Here is a 24,584-nt window from a genome sequence, read left to right as displayed (position 1 = left end):
TGGCTCCCAGTGAGAGAGAGTGAGGAAATTCCCACTGACTCCCAGTGAGAGAGAGCGAGGAAAGTCCCACTGGCTCCCAGTGAGAGAGCCACCGTCTCCCAGTGAGAGAGAGCGAGGAAAGTCCCACTGGCTCCCAGTGAGAGAGAGCGAGGAAAGTCCCACTGGCTCCCAGTGAGAGAGAGCGAGGAAAGTCCCACTGGCTCCCAGTGAGAGAGAGCGAGGAAAGTCCCACTGACTCCCAGTGAGAGAGAGAGGAAATTCCCACTGTCTCCCATAGAGAGAGAGCGAGGAAAGTCCCACTGGCTCCCAGTGAGAGAGAGCGAGGAAAGTCCCACTGACTCCCAGTGAGAGAGAGAGCGAGGAAAGTCCCACTGTCTCCCAGAGAGAGAGAGCGAGGAAAGTCCCACTGTCTCCCAGTGAGAGAGAGAGAGGAAAATCCCACTGATTCCCAGTGAGAGAGAGTGAGGAAATTCCCACTGGCTCCCAGAGAGAGAGAGCGAGGAAAGTCCCACTGACTCCCAGTGAGAGAGAGCGAGGAAAGTCCCACTCACTCCCAGTGAGAGAGAGCGGGGAAAGTCCCACTGGCTCTCAGTGAGAGAGAGCGAGGAAATTCCCACTGGCTCCCAGTGAGAGAGAGTGAGGAAATTCCCACTGGCTCCCAGTGAGAGAGAGCGGGGAAAGTGCCACTGGCTCTCAGTGAGAGAGAGTGAGGAAAGTCCCACTGGCTCCCAGTGAGAGAGAGCGGGGAAAGACCCACTGGCTCCCAGCGAGAGAGAGCGGGGAAAGTGCCACTGTCTCCCAGTGAGAGAGAGTGAGGAAATTCCCACTGGCTCCCAGTGAGAGAGAGCGAGGAAAGTCCCACTGGCTCCCAGTGAGAGAGAGCGGGGAAAGTGCCACTGGCTCTCAGTGAGAGAGAGCGGGGAAAGACCCACTGGCTCCCAGTGAGAGAGAGCGGGGAAAGTGCCACTGGCTCTCAGTGAGAGAGAGCGAGGAAAGACCCACTGGCTCTCAGTGAGAGAGAGCGAGTAAAGTCCCACTGGCTCCCAGTGAGAGAGAGAGAGGAAAGTCCCACTGGCTCACAGTGAGAGAGAGCAGGGAAAGTGCCACTGACTCCCAGTGAGAGAGAGTGAGGAAATTCCCACTGGCTCCCAGTGAGAGAGAGCGGGGAAAGTGCCACTGGCTCTCAGTGAGAGAGAGCGGGGAAAGACCCACTGGCTCTCAGTGAGAGAGAGCGAGGAAAGTCCCACTGGCTCCCAGTGAGAGAGAGCGAGTAAAGTCCCACTGTCACCCAGTGAGAGAGAGAGAGAGGAAAGTCCCACTGGCTCACAGTGAGAGAGAGCGGGGAAAGTCCCACTGTCTCCCACTGAGAGAGAGAGGAAGGTCCCACTGGCTCCCAGCGAGAGAGAGCGGGGAAAGAAAGTCCCACTGGCTCCCAGTGAGAGAGAGCGAGCAAAGTCCCACTGGCTCCCAGTGAGAGAGAGCAGGGAAAGTCCCACTGGCTCCCAGCGAGAGAGAGCAGGGAAAGTCCCACTGGCTCCCAGTGAGAGAGAGAGAGAGGAAATTCCCACTGGTTCCCAGTGAGAGAGAGCAAGGAAAGTCCCACTGTCTCCCAGTGAGAGAGAGCGAGGAAAGTCCCACTGTCTCCCAGTGAGAGAGAGCGAGGAAAGTCCCACTGGCTCCCAGTGAGAGAGAGCGAGGAAAGTCCCACTGGCTCCCAGTGAGAGAGAGCGAGGAAAGTCCCACTGGCTCCCAGTGAGAGAGAGAGAGGAAATTCCCACTGTCTCCCAGAGAGAGAGAGCGGGGAAAGTCCCACTGGCTCCCAGTGAGAGAGAGCAAGGAAAGTCCCACTGTCTCCCAGTGAGAGAGAGCGAGGAAAGTCCCACTGGCTCCCAGTGAGAGAGAGTGGGGAAAGTCCCACTGTCTCCCATTGAGAGAGAGGGAGGAAAGTCCCACTGACTCCCAGTGAGAGAGAGCGAGGAAAATCCCACTGTCTCCCAGTGAGGGAGAGCGGGGAAAGTCCCACTGTCTCCCAGAGAGAGAGAGCGAGGAAAGTCCCACTGTCTCCCAGTGAGAGAGAGAGCGGGGAAAGTCCCACTGTCTCCCAGTGAGAGAGAGCGAGGAAAATCCCACTGATTCCCAGTGAGAGAGAGCGGGGAAAGTGCCACTGGCTCCCAGTGAGAGAGAGCGGGGAAAGTCCCACTGGCTCCCAGTGAGCGAGAGCGAGGAAAGTCCCACTGGCTCCCAGTGAGAGAGAGCGGGGAAAGTGCCACTGGCTCACAGTGAGAGAGAGCGGGGAAAGTCCCACTGGCTCCCAGTGAGAGAGAGTGGGGAAAGACCCACTGGCTCACAGTGAGAGAGAGCGGGGAAATTTCCACTGGCTCCCAGTGCGAGAGAGCGGGGAAAGACCCACCGTCTCCCAGTGAGAGAGAGTGAGGATAGTCCCCCTGGCTCCCAGAGGGCGAGAGTGAGGAAATTCCCACTGGTTCCCAGTGTGAGAGCGCGGGGAAAGTCCCACTGGCTCCCAGTGAGGAGAGCGGGGAAAGTCCCACTGGCTCCCAGTGAGAGAGAGCGAGGAAAGTCCCACTGGTTCCCAGTGAGAGAGAGAGAGAGGAAAGTCCCCCTGGCTCCCAGAGGGCGAGAGTGAGGAAATTCCCACTGGTTCCCAGTGAGAGAGCGCGGGGAAAGTCCCACTGGCTCCCAGTGAGGAGAGCGGGGAAAGTCCCACTGGCTCCCAGTGAGAGAGCGCGGGGAAAGTCCCACTGGCTCCCAGTGAGGAGAGCGGGGAAAGTCCCACTGGCTCCCAGTGAGAGAGCGCGGGGAAAGTCCCACTGGCTCCCAGTGAGAGAGCGGGGAAAGTGCCACTGGCTCCCAGTGAGAGAGAGCGGGGAAATTCCCGCTGTCTCCCAGTGAGAGAGAGCGGGGAAAGTCCCACTGGCTCCCAGTGAGAGAGCGCGGGGAAAGTCCCACTGGCTCCCAGTGAGAGAGCGCGGGGAAAGTCCCACTGGCTCCCAGTGAGAGCGCGCGGGGAAAGTCCCACTGGCTCCCAGTGAGAGAGCGCGGGGAAAGTCCCACTGGCTCCCAGTGAGAGAGAGCGGGGAAATTCCCACTGTCTCCCAGTGAGAGAGAGCGGGGAAAGTCCCACTGTCTCCCAGTGAGAGAGAGCGGGGAAAGTCCCACTGGCTCCCAGTGAGAGAGCGCGGGGAAAGTCCCACTGACTCCCAGTGAGAGAGAGCGGGGAAAGTCCCACTGGCTCTCAGTGAGAGAGAGCGGGGAAAGTCCCACTGACTCCCAGTGAGAGAGCGCGGGGAAAGTCCCACTGACTCCCAGTGAGAGAGAGCGGGGAAAGTCCCACTGTCTCCCAGTGAGAGAGCGCGGGGAAAGTCCCACTGGCTCCCAGTGAGAGAGCGCGGGGAAAGTCCCACTGGCTCTTGGGCCTTGCCAATGCACACAGTGCCTTTACCTGATTGAAATCACCAATCATGATCAGGTGTTGACAGGATGGAGTCAGTGTGGTCAACACATGGGCCTCTAGTACCTCAGCCGCCTCTTCCATGATTACAATTCGTGGCTTAATCTTCTGCAATAGAGCTCTGAACTTGGCAGCTCCTGCAAGACAAAAAGGAGGCAAAATAATCGGCACTCCATCAGAGTGTACATGGCATCGCAACAAGGTGAGGGAACTGACAGCATAAATAGCAGGGTTTGGCCTGATTGCCATTACTGAGACATGGCTGCAGGGTGACCAAGGCTGGGAACAAAATATTCAAGGATATTGGACATCTAAAGAGGATAGGGAAGAAGAAAAAAAGAGGTGGGGTAGCACGTATAATAAGGGATCAGATTAGTACGTTAGTGATGGAGGATCTTAGCTTTGAAGAACAAGGTGTAGGGCTGGATTCTCCGCAGCCCCCGACCCCGAAATCGCGGCTGGCGCCGGGACGCAGAATCCAGTTTGATGCCGTAATCGGGCCCGGTGCCAGATCGGCAATTCTCCGGGCACCGGAAGGCGTCGTAACCGGGGAGTACGCCGCACTGCCGGGGGGCCATTGCCAGAGGCCCGCTCAGGTGGAGCCGGGGGGGGGGGGGCCGTTGCCGGAGGCCCGCTCAGGTGGAACTAACCTGTTATTGCCGGTCGGGACGCTCGCCTGGCGGCTGCGGACTCGGTCCGCGGCCGCCCTGGTCGGGGGAGGGCGGATCGGGGAGACCGGGAAATGAATGTGCGGGGTTTGAGGGTCGGGCAGGCGACCAATCGTGGGGTCTCCTTTGTGGGTCTACCTCCATGGTCCCAGTGTGCCATGGAGCACGGCGCGACCGCTGGAGGGCAACGCGTGCGCATGGGCAGCCTCTGACCCGGACGTGCGGGGGCCCGTGTCTGCAGCAAAAGCTGCGAGATTCACTCCAGTTCCCTGCTAGCCCCCTGCAGGGCTCGGAATTTGTTTTTTTGCAGGATTTTCAGGAGTAAAACTCCACCGTTCTGACGGCGGCACGTGGGACATGGTCTCAATAATGGAGAATCCAGCCCGTAGTATCGGTTTGGCTGGTGCGAAGAAACAGAAGGGGCAATTAGTTGCAATTGTTGACAGGCCATCAAGCTGTCGTGGTAATGTAGGGCATGGTACAAATCTGGAACTGATTTCCATGCAACAACAGTAAAAGGTTTCAGCCCACATACAGATTGGATAAACATAGTTAACACTCAAATTCCATAAAAGTAGAGGCAATGGGTTTCTGGTATGATATGTTGAGAAGCCAGGCTCTTCTAGATCTAAAATTGTGCAATGAGTGAGAGCTAATTAATAATCTCATTGTAAGAGACCCTTAGGGAAGAGTGACCATAATATGGTGAAATTTTCCATTAAGGACAAATGTAGTTCAATCCGAAACCAGCGTCTATAATCTTTATTCTTGTCACAAGTAGGCTTACATTAGCACTGCAATGACGTCACGGTGAAAATCCCCTCGTCGCCACATTCTGGCGCCTGTTCGGGTACACGGAGGGAGAATTCAGAATGTCCAATTCACCTAACAGCACGTCTTTCGGGACTTGTGGGAGGAAACCGGAGCATCTAGAGGAAACTCACGTGCAGACTCCACACAGACAGTGACCCAAGGTAGGAATCGAACCCGGGTCCCTGAAGCTGTCAAGCAACAGTGCTAACCACTGTGCTATGTGCTGTCTTAAAGTTAAACAAAAGAAACTATGAATTTATGAGCGGCATAGTTATGGGGTAGGTCAGGAAAACACGTTAAAAGGTATGAAGGAGATTAATATGTGAAATTAAAGTGCATGGGATTACGAACCCGTAAAGCTGGTTAGCAGGCAGGAGGCAAAAAAGTTGGAATAAATGGGTCTTTTTCCGATTGGCAGGCAGTGACTAGTGGGATACCGCAGGGATCTGTGTTACCGCCCCAACTGTTCACATTATATATTAATTACTTGGACGAGGGAAGTAAATGTATTATCTCCAAATTTGCAGCTGGTACAAAGTTGGGTGGGAGGGTGAGCTGTGAGGAGGATACAGAGATGCTTCAGCGGGATTTGGACAGGCTGAGTGAGTGGGCACATGCATGGCGGATGCAGTATAATGTGGATAAATGTGAGGTTATCCGCTTCGGTAGCAAAAATGGGCAGGCAGATTATTATTTGAATGGGTGTAAATTGAGAGAGGTGAATACTCAGCGAGACCTTGGTGTCCTCGTGCATCAGTCGCTGAAAGTCAGCGCGCAGGTACAGCGGCAGTAAAGAAGGCAAATGGTATGTTGGCCTTCATAGCAAGAGGATTTGAGTATAGGAATGTTTCACTGCAATTGTATCGGGCATTGGTGAGGCCACACCTGGAGTATTGTGGGAAGTTTTGGTGTCCTTATCTGAGGAAGGATGTTCTTGTTATGGAGGGAGTGCAGCGAAGGTTTACCAGACTGATTCCCGGGGTGGCGGGACTGTCACATGAGGAGAGACAAAATCAGTTTGGATTATATTCATTGGAGTTTAGAAGAGAGAGGGGATCTCATAGAAACTTATAAAATTCTACCAGGATTAGAAGGGTGGATTCAGAAAGAATGTTCCCGATGGTGGGGGGAGCCCAGAACCAAAGTCATAGTTTGAGGATAAGGGGTAAACCTTTTATTGCTGAGGTGAGGAGAAAGTTCTTCACCCAGAGAGCGGTGAATCTGTGGAATTCACTCCCACAGGAAGTAGTTGAGGCAACAATGTTGTGTAATTCCAAGAAAGAATGAGCTCTTGGGGCAAAAGGGATCCCGGGGGGGGGATCAGGGTAGTGAACTTGTTGGCCATCCATGAACGTCGCTGTAATAAGGGAGGCAGAGGTCCCTTCACCAGAATTCTCTTTATTTACAAAACCAACAGCCGAACAACCAGGGGCACTCAGCTCGCTGTCTACACCGGGAGTGCACTCAGCTCGCTGTCTACACCGGGAGTGCACTCAGCTCGCTGTCTACACCGGGAGTGCACTCAGCTCGCTGTCTACACCGAGAGTGCATTCAGCTCGCTGTCTACACCGGGAGTGCACTCAGCTCCCTGTCTACACCGGGAGTGCATTCAGCTCGCTGTCTACACCGGGAGTGCACTCAGCTCCCTGTCTACACCGGGAGTGCATTCAGCTCGCTGTCTACACCGGGAGTGCACTCAGCTCGCTGTCTACACCGGGAGTGCACTCAGCTCGCTGTCTACACCGGGAGTGCACTCAGCTCGCTGTCTACACCGGGAGTGCACTCAGCTCGCTGTCTACACCGGGAGTGCATTCAGCTCGCTGTCTACACCGAGAGTGCATTCAGCTCGCTGTCTACACCGGGAGTGCATTCAGCTCGCTGTCTACACCGGGAGTGCACTCAGCGCGCTGTCTACACCGGGAGTGCATTCAGCTTGCTGTCTACACCGGGAGTGCACTCAGCTCGCTGTCTACACCGAGAGTGCATTCAGCTCGCTGTCTACACCGGGAGTGCATTCAGCTCGCTGTCTGCACCGGGAGTGCACTCAGCTCGCTGTCTACACCGGGAGTGCACTCAGCTCGCTGTCTACACCGGGAGTGCACTCAGCTCGCTGTCTACACCGGGAGTGCACTCAGCTCGCTGTCTACACCGGGAGTGCACTCAGCTCGCTGTCTACACCGGGAGTGCATTCAGCTCGCTGTCTACACCGGGAGTGCATTCAGCTCGCTGTCTACACCGGGAGTGCATTCAGCTCGCTCTCTACACCGGGAGTGCATTCAGCTCGCTGTCTACACCGGGAGTGCACTCAGCTCGCTGTCTACACCGGGAGTGCACTCAGCTCGCTGTCTACACCGGGAGTGCACTCAGCTCGCTGTCTACACTGGGAGTGCATTCAGCTCGCTGTCTACACTGGGAGTGCATTCAGCTCGCTGTCTACACCGGGAGTGCACTCAGCTCGCTGTCTACACCGGGAGTGCACTCAGCTCACTGTCTACACCGGGAGTGCATTCAGCTCGCTGTCTACACCGGGAGTTCATTCAGCTCGCTGTCTACACCGGGAGTGCATTCAGCTCGCTGTCTACACCGGGAGTGCATTCAGCTCGCTGTCTACACCGGGAGTGCATTCAGCTCGCTGTCTACACCGGGAGTGCACTCAGCTCGCTGTCTACACCGGGAGTGCATTCAGCTCGCTGTCTACACCGGGAGTGCATTCAGCTCGCTGTCTACACCTTGTGTGCACACAGCTCGCTGTCTACACCGGGAGTGCACTCAGCTCGCTGTCTACACCGGGAGTGCATTCAGCTCGCTGTCTACACCGGGAGTGCATTCAGCTCGCTGTCTACACCGGGAGTGCATTCAGCTCGCTGTCTACACCGGGAGTGCATTCAGCTCGCTGTCTACACCGGGAGTGCACTCCACTCGCTGTCTACACCGGGAGTGCATTCAGCTTGCTGTCTACACCGGGAGTGCACTCAGCTCGCTGTCTACACCGGGAGTGCACTCAGCTCGCTGTCTACACCGGGAGTGCATTCAGCTCGCTGTTTACACCGGGAGTGCACTCAGCTCGCTGTCTACACCGGGGCTGGTTTAGCAGATTGGGCTAAACAGCTGGCTTGTGATGCAGAGCAAGGCCAGCAGCGTGGGTTCAATTCCTGTACCGGCCTCCCCGAACAGGCGCCGGAATGTGGCAACTAGGGGCTTTTCACAGTAACTTCATTGAAGCCGACTTGTGACAATAAGCGATTATTATCATTGAGTCATTACAGCCGCACTGCCCCAATTTCAGATATGTGAAAACGATGCCACATTTGCCCTCTCACCTGGATGGTAAATATCACACGCCACCAATACTTCATCAATATGAACAGTTCTTGGGTGGCCAGCTGTTTATGGGAGCTTGCCCTGTACAGATTGGCTACAAAGACAAATGCTGCCACAGAATCCAGTCCAGTATTGGGTTACAAAGCAGCTTGGGACATGCTGACAACGTGAAAAATTCTGTTTTTAACACCATCCTCTCTTACTGCTGTCCAGATTGTTCTGCCCAGAAGGGTCATATAGTCACCCAATACAGAATAGGCCCATCGAGCCTGCAGCGACAAACCTACGTTACATCTGCACTAATCCTGCTGCCTGGCATTTGGCCCAGAACCTTGAATGTGATGACATTTCAAACGCTCCTCCAAATCATTTTTAAAGGTTCCAAGGTTTTCCACCACTACCCCCTCCCAGCACAGGCAGAGCGTTCCAGATTCCCAGCACCCTCCCAGCACAGGCAGAGCGTTCCAGATTCCCAGCACCCTCCCAGCACAGGCAGAGCGTTCCAGATTCCCAGCACCCTCCCAGCACAGGCAGAGCATTCCAGATTCCCAGCACCCTCCCAGCACAGGCAGAGCGTTCCAGATTCCCAGCACCCTCCCAGCACAGGCAGAGCGTTCCAGATTCCCAGCACCCTCCCAGCACAGGCAGAGCGTTCCAGATTCCCAGCACCCTCCCAGCACAGGCAGAGCGTTCCAGATTCCCAGCACCCTCCCAGCACAGTCAGAGCGTTCCAGATTCCCAGCACCCTCCCAGCACAGGCAGAGCGTTCCAGATTCCCAGCACCCTCCCAGCACAGGCAGAGCGTTCCAGATTCCCAGCACCCTCCCAGCACAGGCAGAGCGTTCCAGATTCCCAGCACCCTCCCAGCACAGTCAGAGCGTTCCAGATTCCCAGCACCCTCCCAGCACAGGCAGAGCATTCCAGATTCCCAGCACCCTCCCAGCACAGGCAGAGCGTTCCAGATACCCAGCACCCTCCCAGCACAGGCAGAGCGTTCCAGATTCCCAGCACCCTCCCAGCACAGGCAGAGCGATCCAGATTCCCAGCACGCTCCCAGCACAGGCAGAGCGTTCCAGATACCCAGCACCCTCCCAGCACAGGCAGAGCATTCCAGATTCCCAGCACCCTCCCAGCACAGGCAGAGCGTTCCAGATACCCAGCACCCTCCCAGCACAGGCAGAGCGTTCCAGATTCCCAGCACCCTCCCAGCACAGGCAGAGCGATCCAGATACCCAGCACCCTCCCAGCACAGGCAGAGCGTTCCAGATTCCCAGCACGCTCCCAGCACAGGCAGAGCATTCCAGATTCCCAGCACCCTCCCAGCACAGGCAGAGCGTTCCAGATACCCAGCACCCTCCCAGCACAGGCAGAGCGTTCCAGATTCCCAGCACAGGCAGAGCGATCCAGATACCCAGCACCCTCCCAGCACAGGCAGAGCGTTCCAGATTTCCAGCACCCTCCCAGCACAGGCAGAGCGTTCCAGATTCCCAGCACCCTCCCAGCACAGGCAGAGCGTTCCAGATTCCCAGCACCCTCCCAGCACAGGCAGAGCGTTCCAGATTCCCAGCACTCTCCCAGCACAGGCAGTGGGTTCCAGATACCCAGCACCCTCCCAGCACAGGCAGAGCGTTCCAGATTCCCAGCACTCTCCCAGCACAGGCAGAGCGTTCCAGATTCCCAGCACCCTCCCAGCACAGGCAGAGCGTTCCAGATTCCCAGCACCCTCCCAGCACAGGGAGAGCGTTCCAGATTCCCAGCACCCTCCCAGCAGTCAGAGCGTTCCAGATTCCCAGCACCCTCCAAGCACAGTCAGTGGGTTCCAGATTCCCAGCACCCTCCCAGCACAGGCAGAGCATTCCAGATTCCCAGCACCCTCCCAGCACAGGCAGAGCGTTCCAGATTCCCAGCACCCTCCCAGCACAGACAGAGCGTTCCAGATTCCCAGCACCCTCCCAGCACAGGCAGAGCGTTCCAGATTCCCAGCACAGGCAGAGCGTTCCAGATTCCCAGCACCCTCCAAGCACAGGCAGAGCGTTCCAGATTCCCAGCACCCTCCCAGCACAGGCAGAGCGTTCCAGATTCCCAGCACCCTCCCAGCACAGGCAGAGCATTCCAGATTCCCAGCACCCTCCCAGCAGTCAGAGCGTTCCAGATTCCCAGCACCCTCCCAGCACAGGCAGTGCGTTCCAGATTCCCAGCACCCTCCCAGCAGTCAGAGCGTTCCAGATTCCCAGCACCCTCCCAGCACAGTCAGTGGGTTCCAGATTCCCAGCACCCTCCCAGCACAGGCAGAGCGTTCCAGATTCCCAGCACAGTCAGTGGGTTCCAGATTCCCAGCACTCTCCCAGCACCCTCCCAGCAGTGAGTGGGTTCCAGATTCCCAGCACCCTCCCAACAGTCAGAGCGTTCCAGATTCCCAGCACCCTCCCAGCACAGGCAGAGCGTTCCAGATTGCCAGCACCCTCCCAGCAGTGAGTGGGTTCCAGATTCCCAGCACCCTCCTAGCATCCTCCCAACACCCTCCAAGCACAGGCAGTGGGTTCCAGATTCCCAGCACCCTCCCAGCACAGGCAGAGCATTCCCGATTCCCAGCACCCTCCCAGCAGTGAGTGGGTTCCAGATTCCCAGCACCCTCGCAGCACAGTCAGAGCATTCCAGATTCCCAGCACGCTCCCAGCACAGGCAGCGCGTTCCAGATTCCCAGCATCCTCCCAGCACAGGCAGTGGGTTCTAGAGTCCCACCACCCTCCCAGCACTGGCAGTGGGTTCCAGATTCCCAGCACAGGCAGAGTGTTCTAGAGTCCCACCACCCTCCCAACACAGGCAGTGGGTTCCAGATTCCCACTACCCTCCCAGCACAGGCAGATCATTCCAGATTCCCAGCACAGGCAGAGTGTTCTGGAGTCCCACCACCCTCCCAGCACAGGCAGTGGGTTCCAGATTCACACCACCCTCCCAGCACAGGCAAAACGTTCTAGAGTCCCACCTCCCTCCCAGAAAAGGCAGTGGATTCCAGATTCCCACCACCCTCCCAGCACAGGCAGAGCGTTCTAGAGTACCACCACCCTCCCAGAACAGGCAGTGGATTCCAGATTCACCCTTTGGGTGAAAAAACCTTTCCTCAAATCCTCTCTAAATCTCCTGATCCTCATTTAAAGGGCAGCGCAGTAGTACAGTGGTTAGCACTGTGGCCTCACAGCTCCAGGGACCCGGATTCCCGGCTTGGGTCACTGTCGGGCACGTTCCCCCCGTGTCTCCGTGTGTTTCCTCCGGGTGCTCCGGTTTCCTCCCACAAATCCCGAAAGACGTGCTGTTAGGTGAATTGGACATTCTGAATTCTCCCTCTGTGTACCCGAACAGGTGCCGGGAGTGTGGCGACTAGGGGCTTTTCACAGTAACTTCATTGCGGTGTTAATGTAAGCCTACTTGTGACACTAATAATGATTATTATTAAATTGTGCCCCATTGATATTGACCCTTCAACTAAGAGGAACAGCTGCTCCCAATCCACCCTGTCCATACCTCAATTTTGTACACCTGAATCAGGTCCCCCCTCAGCATTCTCTGCTCCAATGAAAATAACCTGAGCCTATCCAGCCCCCCTTCAAAGCTAAATGCTCCACCCCAGGCAACATCCTGGGGAATCTCCTCTGCACCCTCTCCAATGCAATCACCTCCTTCCTACAGTGAGGTGACCAGAACTGCACACCGTGCTCCAGCTGTGCCCGAACCAAAGTCCTGTACAGCTCCAACACAACCTCCCTGCTCTTATAATCTATGCCACGATTGATAAAGGCTGGTGTCCCTTAGGCCTTCTTGGCTACCCTATTCGCCTGTCCACCCGCACTCAGGGATTTGTGGACAAACGCCTCTAGATTACTCTGTGCTTCCTAGTGTCCTGCCAATCACTGAGTGCTCCCTTGTTATGTTTCTCCTTCCAAAGTGCATCACCTCACACGTTTCAGGGTTAAACTCCATCTGCCACTGACCTGCCCATCTGACCGACCCAACCAAATCTTCCTGCAACCTGAGACCATCTTCCTCACTATGAACCACCTCGCCAACCTTCGTGCCATCCACAAACTAATCACCTCCCACGTACTCATCTGAATCTTTGAAGTTGCTGTCTGGAAGTCTGTTATACCTGTGGTTGTCATCCCAACAACATCGGCTGGTTCTAGGATCATCAGATTTTCTTCCAGAATTAACTCTGACAGATCCTGGGCCAGTTTCTCGTACAAGCACACACTTCCATTTATCGTGGAGTGGAGTTTCTCCTCATAGGCCACTACCCATTTCCTGAAACAAAAAACAAGGTTACAGTTGCCATCAAGTTTGTTTATTACTCCAGATATCATCATATGTTCATCAATAAAATTATCGTTCTTGTCATTGCTTAATCGCTTTTGCTGTTTGTGTTTTGCAAAGCAAGGGGCGATATTTCATCAAACTCACTTGACAGGTACAGCACGTGGTTAGGTACAGAGTAAAGCTTCCTCTACCCTGTCCCCATCAAACACTCCCAGGACAGGTACAGCACGGGGTTAGATACAGAGTAAAGCTTCCTCTACCCTGTCCCCATCAAACACTCCCAGGACAGGTACAGCACGGGGTTAGATACAGAGTAAAGCTCCCTCTACAGTGTCCCCATCAAACACTCCCAGGACAGGTACAGCACGGGGTTAGATACAGAGTAAAGCTCCCTCTTCAGTGTCCCCATCAAACACTCCCAGGACAGGTACAGCACGGGGTTAGATACCGAGTAAAGCTTCCTCTACCCTGTCCCCATCAAACACTCCCAGGACAGGTACAGCACGGGGTTAGATACCGAGTAAAGCTTCCTCTACCCTGTCCCCATCAAACACTCCCAGGACAGGTACAGCAAGGTGTTACAGAGTAAAGCTCCCTCTACACTGTCCCCATCAAACACTCCCAGGACAGGTACAGCGCGGGGCTTGACACAGCGCGGGGTTCGATACAGCGCGGGGCTCGATACAGCGCGGGGCTCGATACAGCGCGGGGCTCGATACAGCGCGGGGCTCGATACAGCGCGGGGCTCGATACAGCGCGGGGCTCGACACAGCGCGGGGCTCGACACAGCGCGGGGCTCGACACAGCGCGGGGTTCGACACAGCGCGGGGTTCGACACAGCGCGGGGTTCGACACAGCGCGGGGTTCGACACAGCGCGGGGTTCGACACAGCGCGGGGTTCGACACAGCGCGGGGTTCGACACAGCGCGGGGTTCGACACAGCGCGGGGTTCGACACAGCGCGGGGTTCGATACAGCGCGGGGTTCGATACAGCGCGGGGTTCGATACAGCGCGGGGTTCGATACAGCGCGGGGCTCGACACAGCGCGGGGTTCGATACAGCGCGGGGTTCGATACAGCGCGGGGTTCGACACAGCGCGGGGTTCGACACAGCGCGGGGTTCGACACAGCACGGGGTTCGACACAGCACGGGGTTCGACACAGCACGGGGTTCGATACAGCACGGGGTTCGATACAGCACGGGGTTCGACACAGCACGGGGTTCGATACAGCACGGGGTTCGATACAGCACGGGGTTCGATACAGCACGGGGTTCGATACAGCACGGGGTTCGATACAGCACGGGGTTCGATACAGCACGGGGTTCGATACAGCACGGGGTTCGATACAGCACGGGGTTCGATACAGCACGGGGTTCGATACAGCACGGGGTTCGATACAGCACGGGGTTCGATACAGCACGGGGTTCGATGCAGCACGGGGTTCGATGCAGCACGGGGTTCGATGCAGCACGGGGTTCGATGCAGCACGGGGTTCGACGCAGCACGGGGTTCGACGCAGCACGGGGTTCGACACAGCACGGGGCTCGACACAGCACGGGGCTCGACACAGCACGGGGCTCGACACAGCACGGGGCTCGACACAGCACGGGGCTCGACACAGCACGGGGCTCGACACAGCACGGGGCTCGACACAGCACGGGGCTCGACACAGCACGGGGTTAGATACAGCACGGGGTTAGATACAGAGTAAAGCTCCCTCTACACTGTCCCCATCAAACACTCGCAGGACTGGTACAGCACGGGGTTAGATACAGAGTAAAGCTCCCGCTACATGTCCCCATCAAATACTCCCAGGACAGGTACAGCACGGGGTTAGATACAGAGTAAAGCTCCCTCTACCCTGTCCCCATCAAACACTCGCAGGACAGGTACAGCACGGGGTTAGATACAGAGTAAAGCTCCCCCTACACTGTCCCCATCAAACACTCGCAGGACAGGTACAGCAGGGGTTAGATACAGAGTAAAGCTCCCGCTACACTGTCCCCATCAAACACTCCCAGGACAGGTACAGCACGGGGTGAGATACAGAGTAAAGCTCCCTCTACCCTGTCCCCATCAAACACTCGCAGGACAGGTACAGCACGGGGTTAGATACAGAGTAAAGCTCCCTCTGCACTGTCCCCATCAAACACTCCCAGGACAGGTACAGCACGGGGTTAGATACAGAGTAAAGCTCCCTCTACACTGTCCCCATCAAACACTCCCAGGACAGGTACAGCACGGGGTTAGATACAGAGTAAAGCTCCCTCTACACTGTCCCCATCAAACACTCCCAGGACAGGTACAGCACGGGGTTAGATACAGAGTAAAGCTCCCTCTGCACTGTCCCGATCAAACACTCCCAGGACAGGTACAGCACGGGGTTAGATACAGAGTAAAGCTCCCTCTACACTGTCCCCATCAAACACTCCCAGGACAGGTACAGCACGGGGTTAGATACAGAGTAAAGCTCCCTCTGCACTGTCCCCATCAAACACTCCCAGGACAGGTACAGCACGGGGTTAGATACAGAGTAAAGCTCCCTCTACACTGTCCCCATCAAACACTCCCAGGACAGGTACAGCACGGGGTTAGATACAGAGTAAAGCTCCCTCTACACTGTCCCCATCAAACACTCCCAGGACAGGTACAGCACGGGGTTCGATACAGCACGGGGTTCGATACAGCACGGGGTTCGATACAGCACGGGGTTCGATACAGCACGGGGTTCGATACAGCACGGGGTTCGATACAGCACGGGGTTCGATACAGCACGGGGTTCGATACAGCACGGGGTTCGATACAGCACGGGGTTCGATACAGCACGGGGTTCGATACAGCACGGGGTTCGATACAGCACGGGGTTCGATACAGCACGGGGTTAGATACAGCACGGGGTTCGATACAGCACGGGGTTCGATACAGCACGGGGTTCGATACAGCACGGGGTTCGATACAGCACGGGGTTCGATACAGCACGGGGTTAGATACAGCACGGGGTTCGATACAGCACGGGGTTCGATACAGCACGGGGTTCGATACAGCACGGGGTTAGATACAGCACGGGGTTCGATACAGCACGGGGTTCGATACAGCACGGGGTTCGATACAGCACGGGGTTCGATACAGCACGGGGTTCGATGCAGCACGGGGTTCGATACAGCACGGGGTTCGATACAGCACGGGGTTCGATACAGCACGGGGTTCGATACAGCACGGGGTTAGATACAGCACGGGGTTAGATACAGCACGGGGTTAGATACAGCACGGGGTTAGATACAGCACGGGGTTAGATACAGCACGGGGTTCGATACAGCACGGGGTTCGGTACAGCACGGGGTTCGGTACAGCACGGGGTTCGGTACAGCACGGGGTTCGGTACAGCACGGGGTTCGGTACAGCACGGGGTTCGGTACAGCACGGGGTTAGGTACAGCACGGGGTTAGGTACAGCACGGGGTTAGGTACAGCACGGGGCTAGGTACAGCACGGGGTTAGGTACAGCACGGGGTTAGGTACAGCACGGGGTTAGGTACAGCACGGGGTTAGGTACAGCACGGGGTTAGGTACAGCACGGGGTTAGCTACAGCACGGGGTTAGGTACAGCACGGGGTTAGCTACAGCACGGGGTTAGCTACAGCACGGGGTTAGCTACAGCACGGGGTTAGCTACAGCACGGGGTTAGGTACAGCACGGGGTTAGGTGCAGAGTAAACCCACACACCAAAGAGTTGAGCACTAACAGACCACAGTCCCAGTCCTGACAGAGTGCTCCCCTGTCAGAAATGCCATTGTTCACAAGAGACATTTTTACGGGATTTGGGCTTTGCTGGCTAGGCCAGCATTTGATGCCCACCCCTGGATAGGTTTTGGGAAGTCAGGAGGCGAGTTACTCACCCCAAAATTCCTAGCCTTTGACCTGCTCTGGTAGCCACAGTGCTTCTATGGCTAGTCCAGTTCAGTTCCTGTTCAATGGTAACCCCCAGGGAGTGGGGGAGTGGAGTGTCATGGGGCGGTGGTTAGATTTTCTTGTCGGAGATGGTCATTGCCTGGCACTTGTGTGGCACGAATGAAACTTGCTACTTGACAGCCCCAAGGCTGGATATTGTCCAGGTCTTGCTGCATTTGGGCATGGACTGCGTCAGTGTCTGACGAGTCGTGAATGGTGCTGAACATCATCCCCACATCTGATCTTAACAAACAAAGGTTGGGCCTCGGACACGACCCTGAGGAACTCCTGCAGTGATGTCCTGGAGTTGAGATGATTGACCTCCGACGACCACAACCATCTTCCTTTGTGCCGGGTCTGACTCCCAACCAGCGGAGAGTTTCCCCCCCGATTCCCATTGACTCCAGTTTAGCTAGGGCTCCCTGATGCCACACTCGGTCAAATGCTGCCTTGAAGGGGGCAGCACGGTGGCGCAATGGTTAGCACTGCCGCCTCACTGCAACGAGGACCCGGGTTCGAATCCCAGCCCCGAGTGACTGACCGTGTGGAGTTTGCACATTCTCCCCGTGTCTGCGTGGGTCTCACCCCCACAACCCAAAGATGTGAAGGGCAGGTGGGTTGGCCACGCTAAATTGCCCCGTAATTGGAAGCAAAGAATTGGGAACTCTAAATTTATATATTTTTTAAATGCTGCCTTGATGTCAAGGGCAGTCACTCTCACCTCTGGCCTTCAGCTCTTTTGTCCATGTTTGAACCAAGTCTGCCATGAGATCAGGAGCTGAGTGAGCCTGGCGGAACCCAAACTGACCGTCAGTGAGCAGCTTCGTGCCGCTTGATAAAGCTGTTGTTGACCCCCTCCATCACTATACCAATGATTTTCTGGAGAGGTGGTGGCATAGTGGTATTGTCGCTGGACGAGTAAGCCAGAGACCTGGGTTGATCTGGGGACCTGATCTGGGGACCTGGGTTCAAATCCCTCCACGGCAGGTGGTGGAATTTAAACTCAATAAAAACCTGGAAATAAAAAGTCTAAGAGAAAAATCAGAGAAAGAGTTTATTATTTTTATTTTTTAAAAAGAGCAGTGGATTTCCCGAAGAGTAATATTTGAGGACATTTTTGTTCACTACTTAAATATCAAAGCTGGGAAACAATTGTTTTATTGACGGTCAAGAATTGTCCAACGGGGAAAGGAAATGGCTCGGGGGAGGCAGTGCTCGGTGTTCGTGTCTAATCGGGACTGTTGATGGATGCTAAATGCCTCGTAGTTTAAGCCAACGAGGTTAAAAAGGTGACGGGTATTGATTAGTTAGTCAAATTAAGATAGGATTATGAAGAGTCAGCTAGCACTGGGGGAACGCGTGTTGAGCAGAGGAGTCAAGGTTTATAGTAAACAGTCTTTACCAAAACATTCTAGTCTGTGTTTTCTTCACAGTCTGGCTTGGGAATTGAACCTCCGACTGCACAATGGACACCCAAAGGCCCGTGTTGGGTACAGGGGGGGGGCCAGCGGTCTCGTGACGCAGCCTCCAGGCACAAGGCCAGCCAAGGATGACAGCCCAGTGGGCCTGCCTCTTCAGAGAGGCAGATGTTCCCACGGGCACTATTTGGCAAAAGAGGTGGAGGTTCTGCCTGGTGTCCTGTCCAACGCTTAGCCCTCAACCAACAACACCGCCGGTGACCTGCTCATTATGCGACGCTCCAATTGGCTGTCGCAATCTCCAACATTACAATAGTGCCCGGGAAGAGCTTCACGGCTCAAGGTTGAGAAAGGAAATATATAAAATGGAGATTTAGCTTTCCTCTTGTCTTTTATCATCAGTTTGATTCCCTGGGAAGCACAGACGCGGGTTACCTGTACAAACGCCACCGATCGACAAGGTTTAGCTCCCAAACGTCTTGAATTTTCTGGACCTCCTCCTTCCTCATGATGCTTTGATCTGCCAAATATTTCTGAATTCCCAGCGCGTCCTTATCGCTACGGCAACAATAAAAGAAAGCGGGAAGCTGTTTTAGCATTTCCTGGCCTCATTCCTCATTGGCCCGCACATTCCCCAAGGGGCCTCCCCCATTCTCCGGCACACACGGGTTTCCCCCGGCGTTGACATCTGAACTTTACCTTTGCCCACCGTCGGTCCGTGAACAACACATCTCCAAAGCTAACAGACGGACTTTAACGAAACTTGGTACACGGGTGGGATATGGCCCAAGGAAGGTGGTGATTCGGAAAAAGCTTTTTCTCTTAAGTCAACGTTATCGCTGGGAGATGAGGCACATTAGTCATTTCTTTGACAAGAATGTTCTGTGTGGCTCGAGTTAGAATGGTGCTAATCATAGAATGTTGTGGATTGTCTGAGCAGAGTTTTCAGAGCAGGTTGTTGGGTGTGGATGGGCCTGAAGCCTCCTCAGTGAGGCGGAAGCTCTCAATAAATGGATTTTTTTAACCCCCCCCCCCCCCCCCACAAAAAGCTTTCTGGTTAGAGTACCAATAAGGCAGAGAAAAGGCCACAAGGGAGAACTGCTTAAGTGGAATAGCGTTGAGTGAACACGGCCTGGCTCGTTACATTTGGACTGCTCATTAAACCAGCGCTGATCCCCTTGTTTGATGGTAGAGTGGGGGATATGACATCACAGAGTACTTAAGGAAGTACTCCAGAAATAGTGGGCGCATTGGTGGCCACCTTCCAGGACTTTATAGACTCTGGAACAGTTCCTGCAGATTGGGATAGCTAAAGTAACCCCTCTATTTAAAAAGGCAAGGCAGCTCGGTGTCACTGTCCGTGTGGAGTTTGCACATTCTCCCCGTGTCTGCGTGGATCTCATCCCCACAACCCAAAGATGTGCTGGGTAGGTGGGTTGGCCACACTAAAGTGCCCCTTAGTTGTAATTTTATTTTTTCAAAAAAGAAGAAAAAAAAAAAAGGCAGGCAGAAAACGGAATTATAGACCAGTAAGCCAACCGTCGGTAGTGGGGAGAATTCTAGATAATCATAGATTATCATAGAATTTACAGTGCAGAAGGAGGCCATTCAGCCCATCGAGTCTGCACCAGCTCTTGGAAAGAGCACCCTACCCAAACTCAACACCTCCACCCAACACTAAGGGCAATTTTGGACACTAAGGGCAATTTATCATGGCCAGTCCACCTAACCTGCACATCTTTGGACTGTGGGAGGAAACCGGAGCACCCGGAGGAAACCCACGCACACACGGGGAGGATGTGCAGACTCCGCACAGACAGTGACCCAAGCTGGAATCGAACCTGGGACCCTGGAGCTGTGAAGCAATTGTGCTATCCACAATGCTACCGTAATGCCCCTGATAATAATAATCGCTTATTGTCACAAGTAGGCTTCAATGATGTTACTGTGAAAAGTCCCTAGTCGCCACATTCCGGCGCCTGTTCGGGGAGGCCGGTACTGGAATTGAACCGTGCTGCTGGCATCGTTCTGCATTACAAGCCAGCTGTTTAGCCATTCTCAAAGGTTTTATAACAGAGCACTTAGAAAGCAGTGGCAGGATCGGACATCAGCATGGATTTACGAAGGGGAAATCATGCTTGACAAATCTACTGGAATTCTTGGGAGGATGTAACTAGTAGAGTTGACGAGGGGGAACCAGTGGATGTGGTGTATTTGGACTTTCAGAAGGCTTTTGACTAGGGTTCTGGTAAGGTGGTGAAAGTCCAGGTCAAGCCAAGCTGGGGGCTTGCATTATTTGGAGTAGCGGACGAGCCGGGAGTGCAGGAGGCGAAAGAGGCCGGCATTCTGGCCTTTGCGTCCCTAGTAGCCCGGCGAAGGATCTTGCTAATGTGGAAAGAGGCGAAGCCCCCCAGCGTGGAGGCCTGGATAAACGACATGGCAGGGTTTATCAAGTTGGAGAGGGTAAAGTTTGCCTTGTGAGGGTCGGCGCAAGGGTTCTACAGGCGGTGGCAACCGTTCCTAGACCATCTCGCGTTAGATGAAGGTCGGACAGCAAAAAAAAAAAAAGGCTTTTGACAAAGTCCCGCATAAGAAACTAGCGTGCAATAGCTAGTTTGGCAAAAGCGCATGGGATTGAGGATATTGGGATGGATAGAAAACTGGTTGGCAGACAGGAAACAAAGAGTAGGAATTAACGGGTCTTTTTGAAATTGGCAGGCAGTAACTAGTGGGGTACCGCAGGGATCGGTGCTGGGACCCCAGCTATTCACAATGCATATTAATGATTTAGATGAGGGAACAAAATGTAATGTCTCCAAATTTGCAGATGACACCAAGTTGGGTGGGAGGGTGAGCTGTGAGGAGGATGCAGAGTTTTGGACAAGTTGAGTGAGCGGCAGATGCAGAATAATTTGGATAAATGAGAGGTTATCCACTTTGGTAGCAAAATCGAGAAGGCAGCCTATTAACGGCCATGAATTAGGAGAGGAGAATGTGCAACGAGACCCGAGTATCATCGTACTCCAGTCACTGAAGGTAAGCATGCAGTTGCAGCAGGCGGTGAAGAAGGCAAATGGTATGTTGGCTTCATTGGGAGAAGTTTCGAGTACAGGAGCAGGGCTGTCTTGCTGCAATGAGGGGAGATCCCGTAGAAACCTATAAAATTCTAACAGGACTGGACAGGGTAGATGCAGGAAGGATGTTCCCGATGGTGGGGGTGTCCAGAACCAGGAGGCACAGTCTGAGGGTACGGGGTAAACCATTTGGGACAGAGATGAGGAGGAATGTACATCGATCCCTGAAAGTTGCCACCCAGGTTGAGAGGGTTGTTAAGAAGGCGTACGGTGTGTTAGCTTTTATTGGTCGAGGGATTGAGTTTAGGAGCCATGAGGTCATGTTGCAGCTGTACAAAACTCTGGTGTGGCCGCATTTGGAGTATTGCTGCAATTCTGGTCGCCACATTATAGGAAGGATGTGGAAGCATTGGAAAGGGTGCAGAGGAGATTTACCAGAATGTTGCCTGGTATGGAGGGAAGATCTTATGAGGAAAGGCGGAGGGACTTGAGGCTGTTTTCGTTAGAGAGAAGAAGGTTAAGAGGTGACTTAATTGAGGCATACAAGAGGATTGGATAGGGTGGACAGTGAGAGCCTTTTTCCTCGGATGGTGATGTCTAGCACGAGGGGACATACCTTTAAATTGAGGGGAGATAGATATAAGACAGATGTCAGAGGTAGGTTCTTTACTCAGAGAGTAGTAAGGGCGTGGAATGCCCTGCCTGCAACAGTAGTGGACTCGCCAACACTAAGGGCATTCAAATGGTCATTGGATAGACATATGGATGATAAGGGAATAGTGTTGATGGGCTTTAGAGTGGTTTTACAGGTCGGCGCAACATCGAGGGCCGAAGGGCCTGTACTGCGCTGGAATGTTCTATGTTCTATGAATTTCTTAACCCAGAGAATTCCCACAGGAAGTAGTCGAGTCCAAAGCATTGTATGTTTTGAAGAAACGGTTAGTTATCGCACTTAAGTGGAAGGGGTTCAAAGGATGTGGGGTGGAAGGCGGGGGGTCAGGCTATGGGGTTGGATGACCAGCCATGATCATAATGAATGGCGGAGCGGGCTCGACGGGCCGAATGGCCTACTCCTGCTCCTATTTTCTATATTCGAGTCGGTCTGTTCAATACGGTGTTGTATAACAGAAGCTCAGGTTGCCGATACCTCAGGTCGGGGTTCGCGATGTATGCAAATTTTTCTGCTGCCCACTGATCAGCGCTGCACAGAGGGTCACAGGGGTCACTGCCATCCAGATCAAACTCAATCTCCTCCTCATCATCCTCACAGGCTCTGTGTCTGCAGCTAAACTCTAAACAGCCAGGCCGAGTGAAGACAAAAGTGAAACACAACAAGAAATTAGATCAAATCCTTGGGACCCGGTGCTTATAGAATCCCTTCACCGCAGAAGGAGACCACTCTGCCCATCGAGTCTGGACAAGCCCTCTGAAAGAGCACTCCATCCTAGCCCACGACGCAGGATGTTGCTCCAGCGACAGTGAAGGAGCGGCGATATATTTCCAAGTCAGGATGGTGAGTGACTAGGAGGGGAACCTCCAGGTGGTGGGGTTCCCAGGTATCTGCTGCTCTTGTCCTTCTAGATGGTAGAGGTCGTGAATTTGGAAGGTGTTGCCTAAGGAACCTTTGTGAGTTCCCGCAGTGAATCTTGTAGATGGTACACACGGCTGCTACTGTGCGTCAGTGGTGGAGGGTTTGAATGTTTGTGGAAGGGAAACAATCAAGCGGGGCTGCTTTGTCCTGGGTGGTGTTGAGCTTCTTGAGTGTTGTTGGAACTGCGCTCATCCAGGCAAGTGGAGAGTATTCCATCACACTCCTGACTTGTGCCTTGTAGATGGTGGACAGGCTTTGGGGGTCAGGAGGTGAGTTACTCGCTGTAGGATTCCTAACCTTTGACCTGCCCTGGTTGCCAGTATTAATGTGGCCAGTACAGTTCAGGTCTGATCAATGGTAACCCCCAGGATGTTGATTGTGGGGGATTCAGCGATGGTAATGTCATTGACTGTCATTGGCCGATGGTTAGATCCTCTCTTGTTGGAGATGGTCATTGCCTGGCACTTGTGTGGCACGAATGTAACTTACCACTTGTCAGCCCCGAGCCTGGATATTGTCCAGGTCTTGCTGCATTTGGACAGGGACTGCGTCATTATCTGAGGAGTCGTGAATGGTGCTGAACATTGTGCAGTCATCCGCAAACATCTCCACTTCTGACCTTATGATGGAAGGGAGGTCATTGATGAAGCAGCTGAAGATGGTTGGGCCTAGGACACCACCCTGAGGAACTCCTGCAGTGATGTCCTGGAGCTGAGATGATTGACCTCCGACGACCACAACCATCTTCCTTTGTGCCGGGTATGACTCCAAGTAGCGGAGAGTTTTCCCCCTGATTCCCATTGACTCCAGGTTAGCTCGGGCTCCTTGATGCCACACTCGGTCAAACGCTGCCTTGATGCCAAGGGCGGTCACTCTTACCCCACCCCTGGCATTCAGCTCCTTTGTCCATTTTCAAACCAAGGCTGTAATGAGGTCAGGAGCTGAGTGGAGGTGTGGGCTTAAGTAGGACACTGTTTCCAAGGGCCGGTGCAGACTCGATGGGCTGAATGGCCTCCTTCTGCACTGTAGGGGTTCTATGAAGATTTTATGAGGAAAGATTCCTGGTCAGCCACGTTGTGGAAAGAACATTTGGAGCTTCTACCATCACGGTCCATAGCCCCAGGCCACGACATGCATGTAACAGTGTATGTTGCCACAGTAACTATGTCAGTGTGACCCGCCCAACAGGTGAATTAATCCCCATGTTAAATTAGGCCGGAGGGTATTTGACACACACCGTCACACACACGCATGTAATTGAGATTCTGTTTACTTTGAAGCAATGTCCCGAGGGGACAGCATTTTGAATATATCGCACAGTTGGTGTATTGGCGAGCAGACAGCAGCACGCTATTACAATTGCAAACTTGCCAGTTGAAGGGGATTTGTCCGATTGACAGTTCGAGTATCTGCTGGATTCGGCCCCTGGCACCCACTGGGACGTCCCACTTTCACATCCATCCTGTGGCCAGAGACGAGGGGGAATTTTCAGCCACTTCAGTATGACCATCTCCTCCATATTGTCAACCGGGACCTGGGGGAATACTTCAAATTAACGAGGAGGCAAAAACATCATTTACCCTTAAAATGGAGGAGAAATCTCCCCCCGCCATACCCAGACACCCCCCTCCCCCTCCCAGTCCCAGACACCCCCCTCCCCCCGCCATACCCAGACACCCCCCTCCCCCTCCCAGTCCCAGACACCCCCCTCCCCCCGCCAGACCCAGACACCCCCCTCCCCCCGCCAGACCCAGACACCCCCCTCCCCCCGCCAGACCCAGACACCCCCCTCCCCCTGCTAGACCCAGACACCCCCCTCCAGACCCAGACAACCCCCTCCCCCCGCCAGACCCAGACACCCCCCTCCCCCTGCTAGACCCAGACGCCCCCCTCCCCCTGCTAGACCCAGACACCCCCCTCCCCCCACCAGACCCAGACACCCCCCTCCCCCCGCCAGACCCAGACACCCCC

General features: G+C 54.5%; 1 protein-coding gene across 1 annotated transcript in view; it reads right to left on the bottom strand.

Annotated features, from left to right (window-relative positions):
- The window catches only part of LOC140425672 (NFX1-type zinc finger-containing protein 1-like), a 75,471-nt gene that overhangs the window by 25,968 nt on the left and 24,919 nt on the right, over nt 1–24,584 (bottom strand). Inside the window, exons 6-10 of the mRNA XM_072510168.1 lie at nt 23,985–24,147; nt 22,170–22,314; nt 18,384–18,506; nt 12,416–12,570; nt 3,461–3,606 (exon numbers count right to left, since the gene is read on the bottom strand). Of these exons, the coding sequence (XP_072366269.1) occupies nt 3,461–3,606; nt 12,416–12,570; nt 18,384–18,506; nt 22,170–22,314; nt 23,985–24,147 (732 nt within the window). The remainder of the gene's footprint in view (nt 1–3,460; nt 3,607–12,415; nt 12,571–18,383; nt 18,507–22,169; nt 22,315–23,984; nt 24,148–24,584) is intronic.

The sequence above is a fragment of the Scyliorhinus torazame genome, chromosome 6 (assembly GCF_047496885.1).
Source record: "Scyliorhinus torazame isolate Kashiwa2021f chromosome 6, sScyTor2.1, whole genome shotgun sequence".
Lineage (NCBI taxonomy): Eukaryota > Metazoa > Chordata > Chondrichthyes > Carcharhiniformes > Scyliorhinidae > Scyliorhinus > Scyliorhinus torazame.
This window is presented reverse-complemented; position numbering and strand designations above follow the sequence as displayed.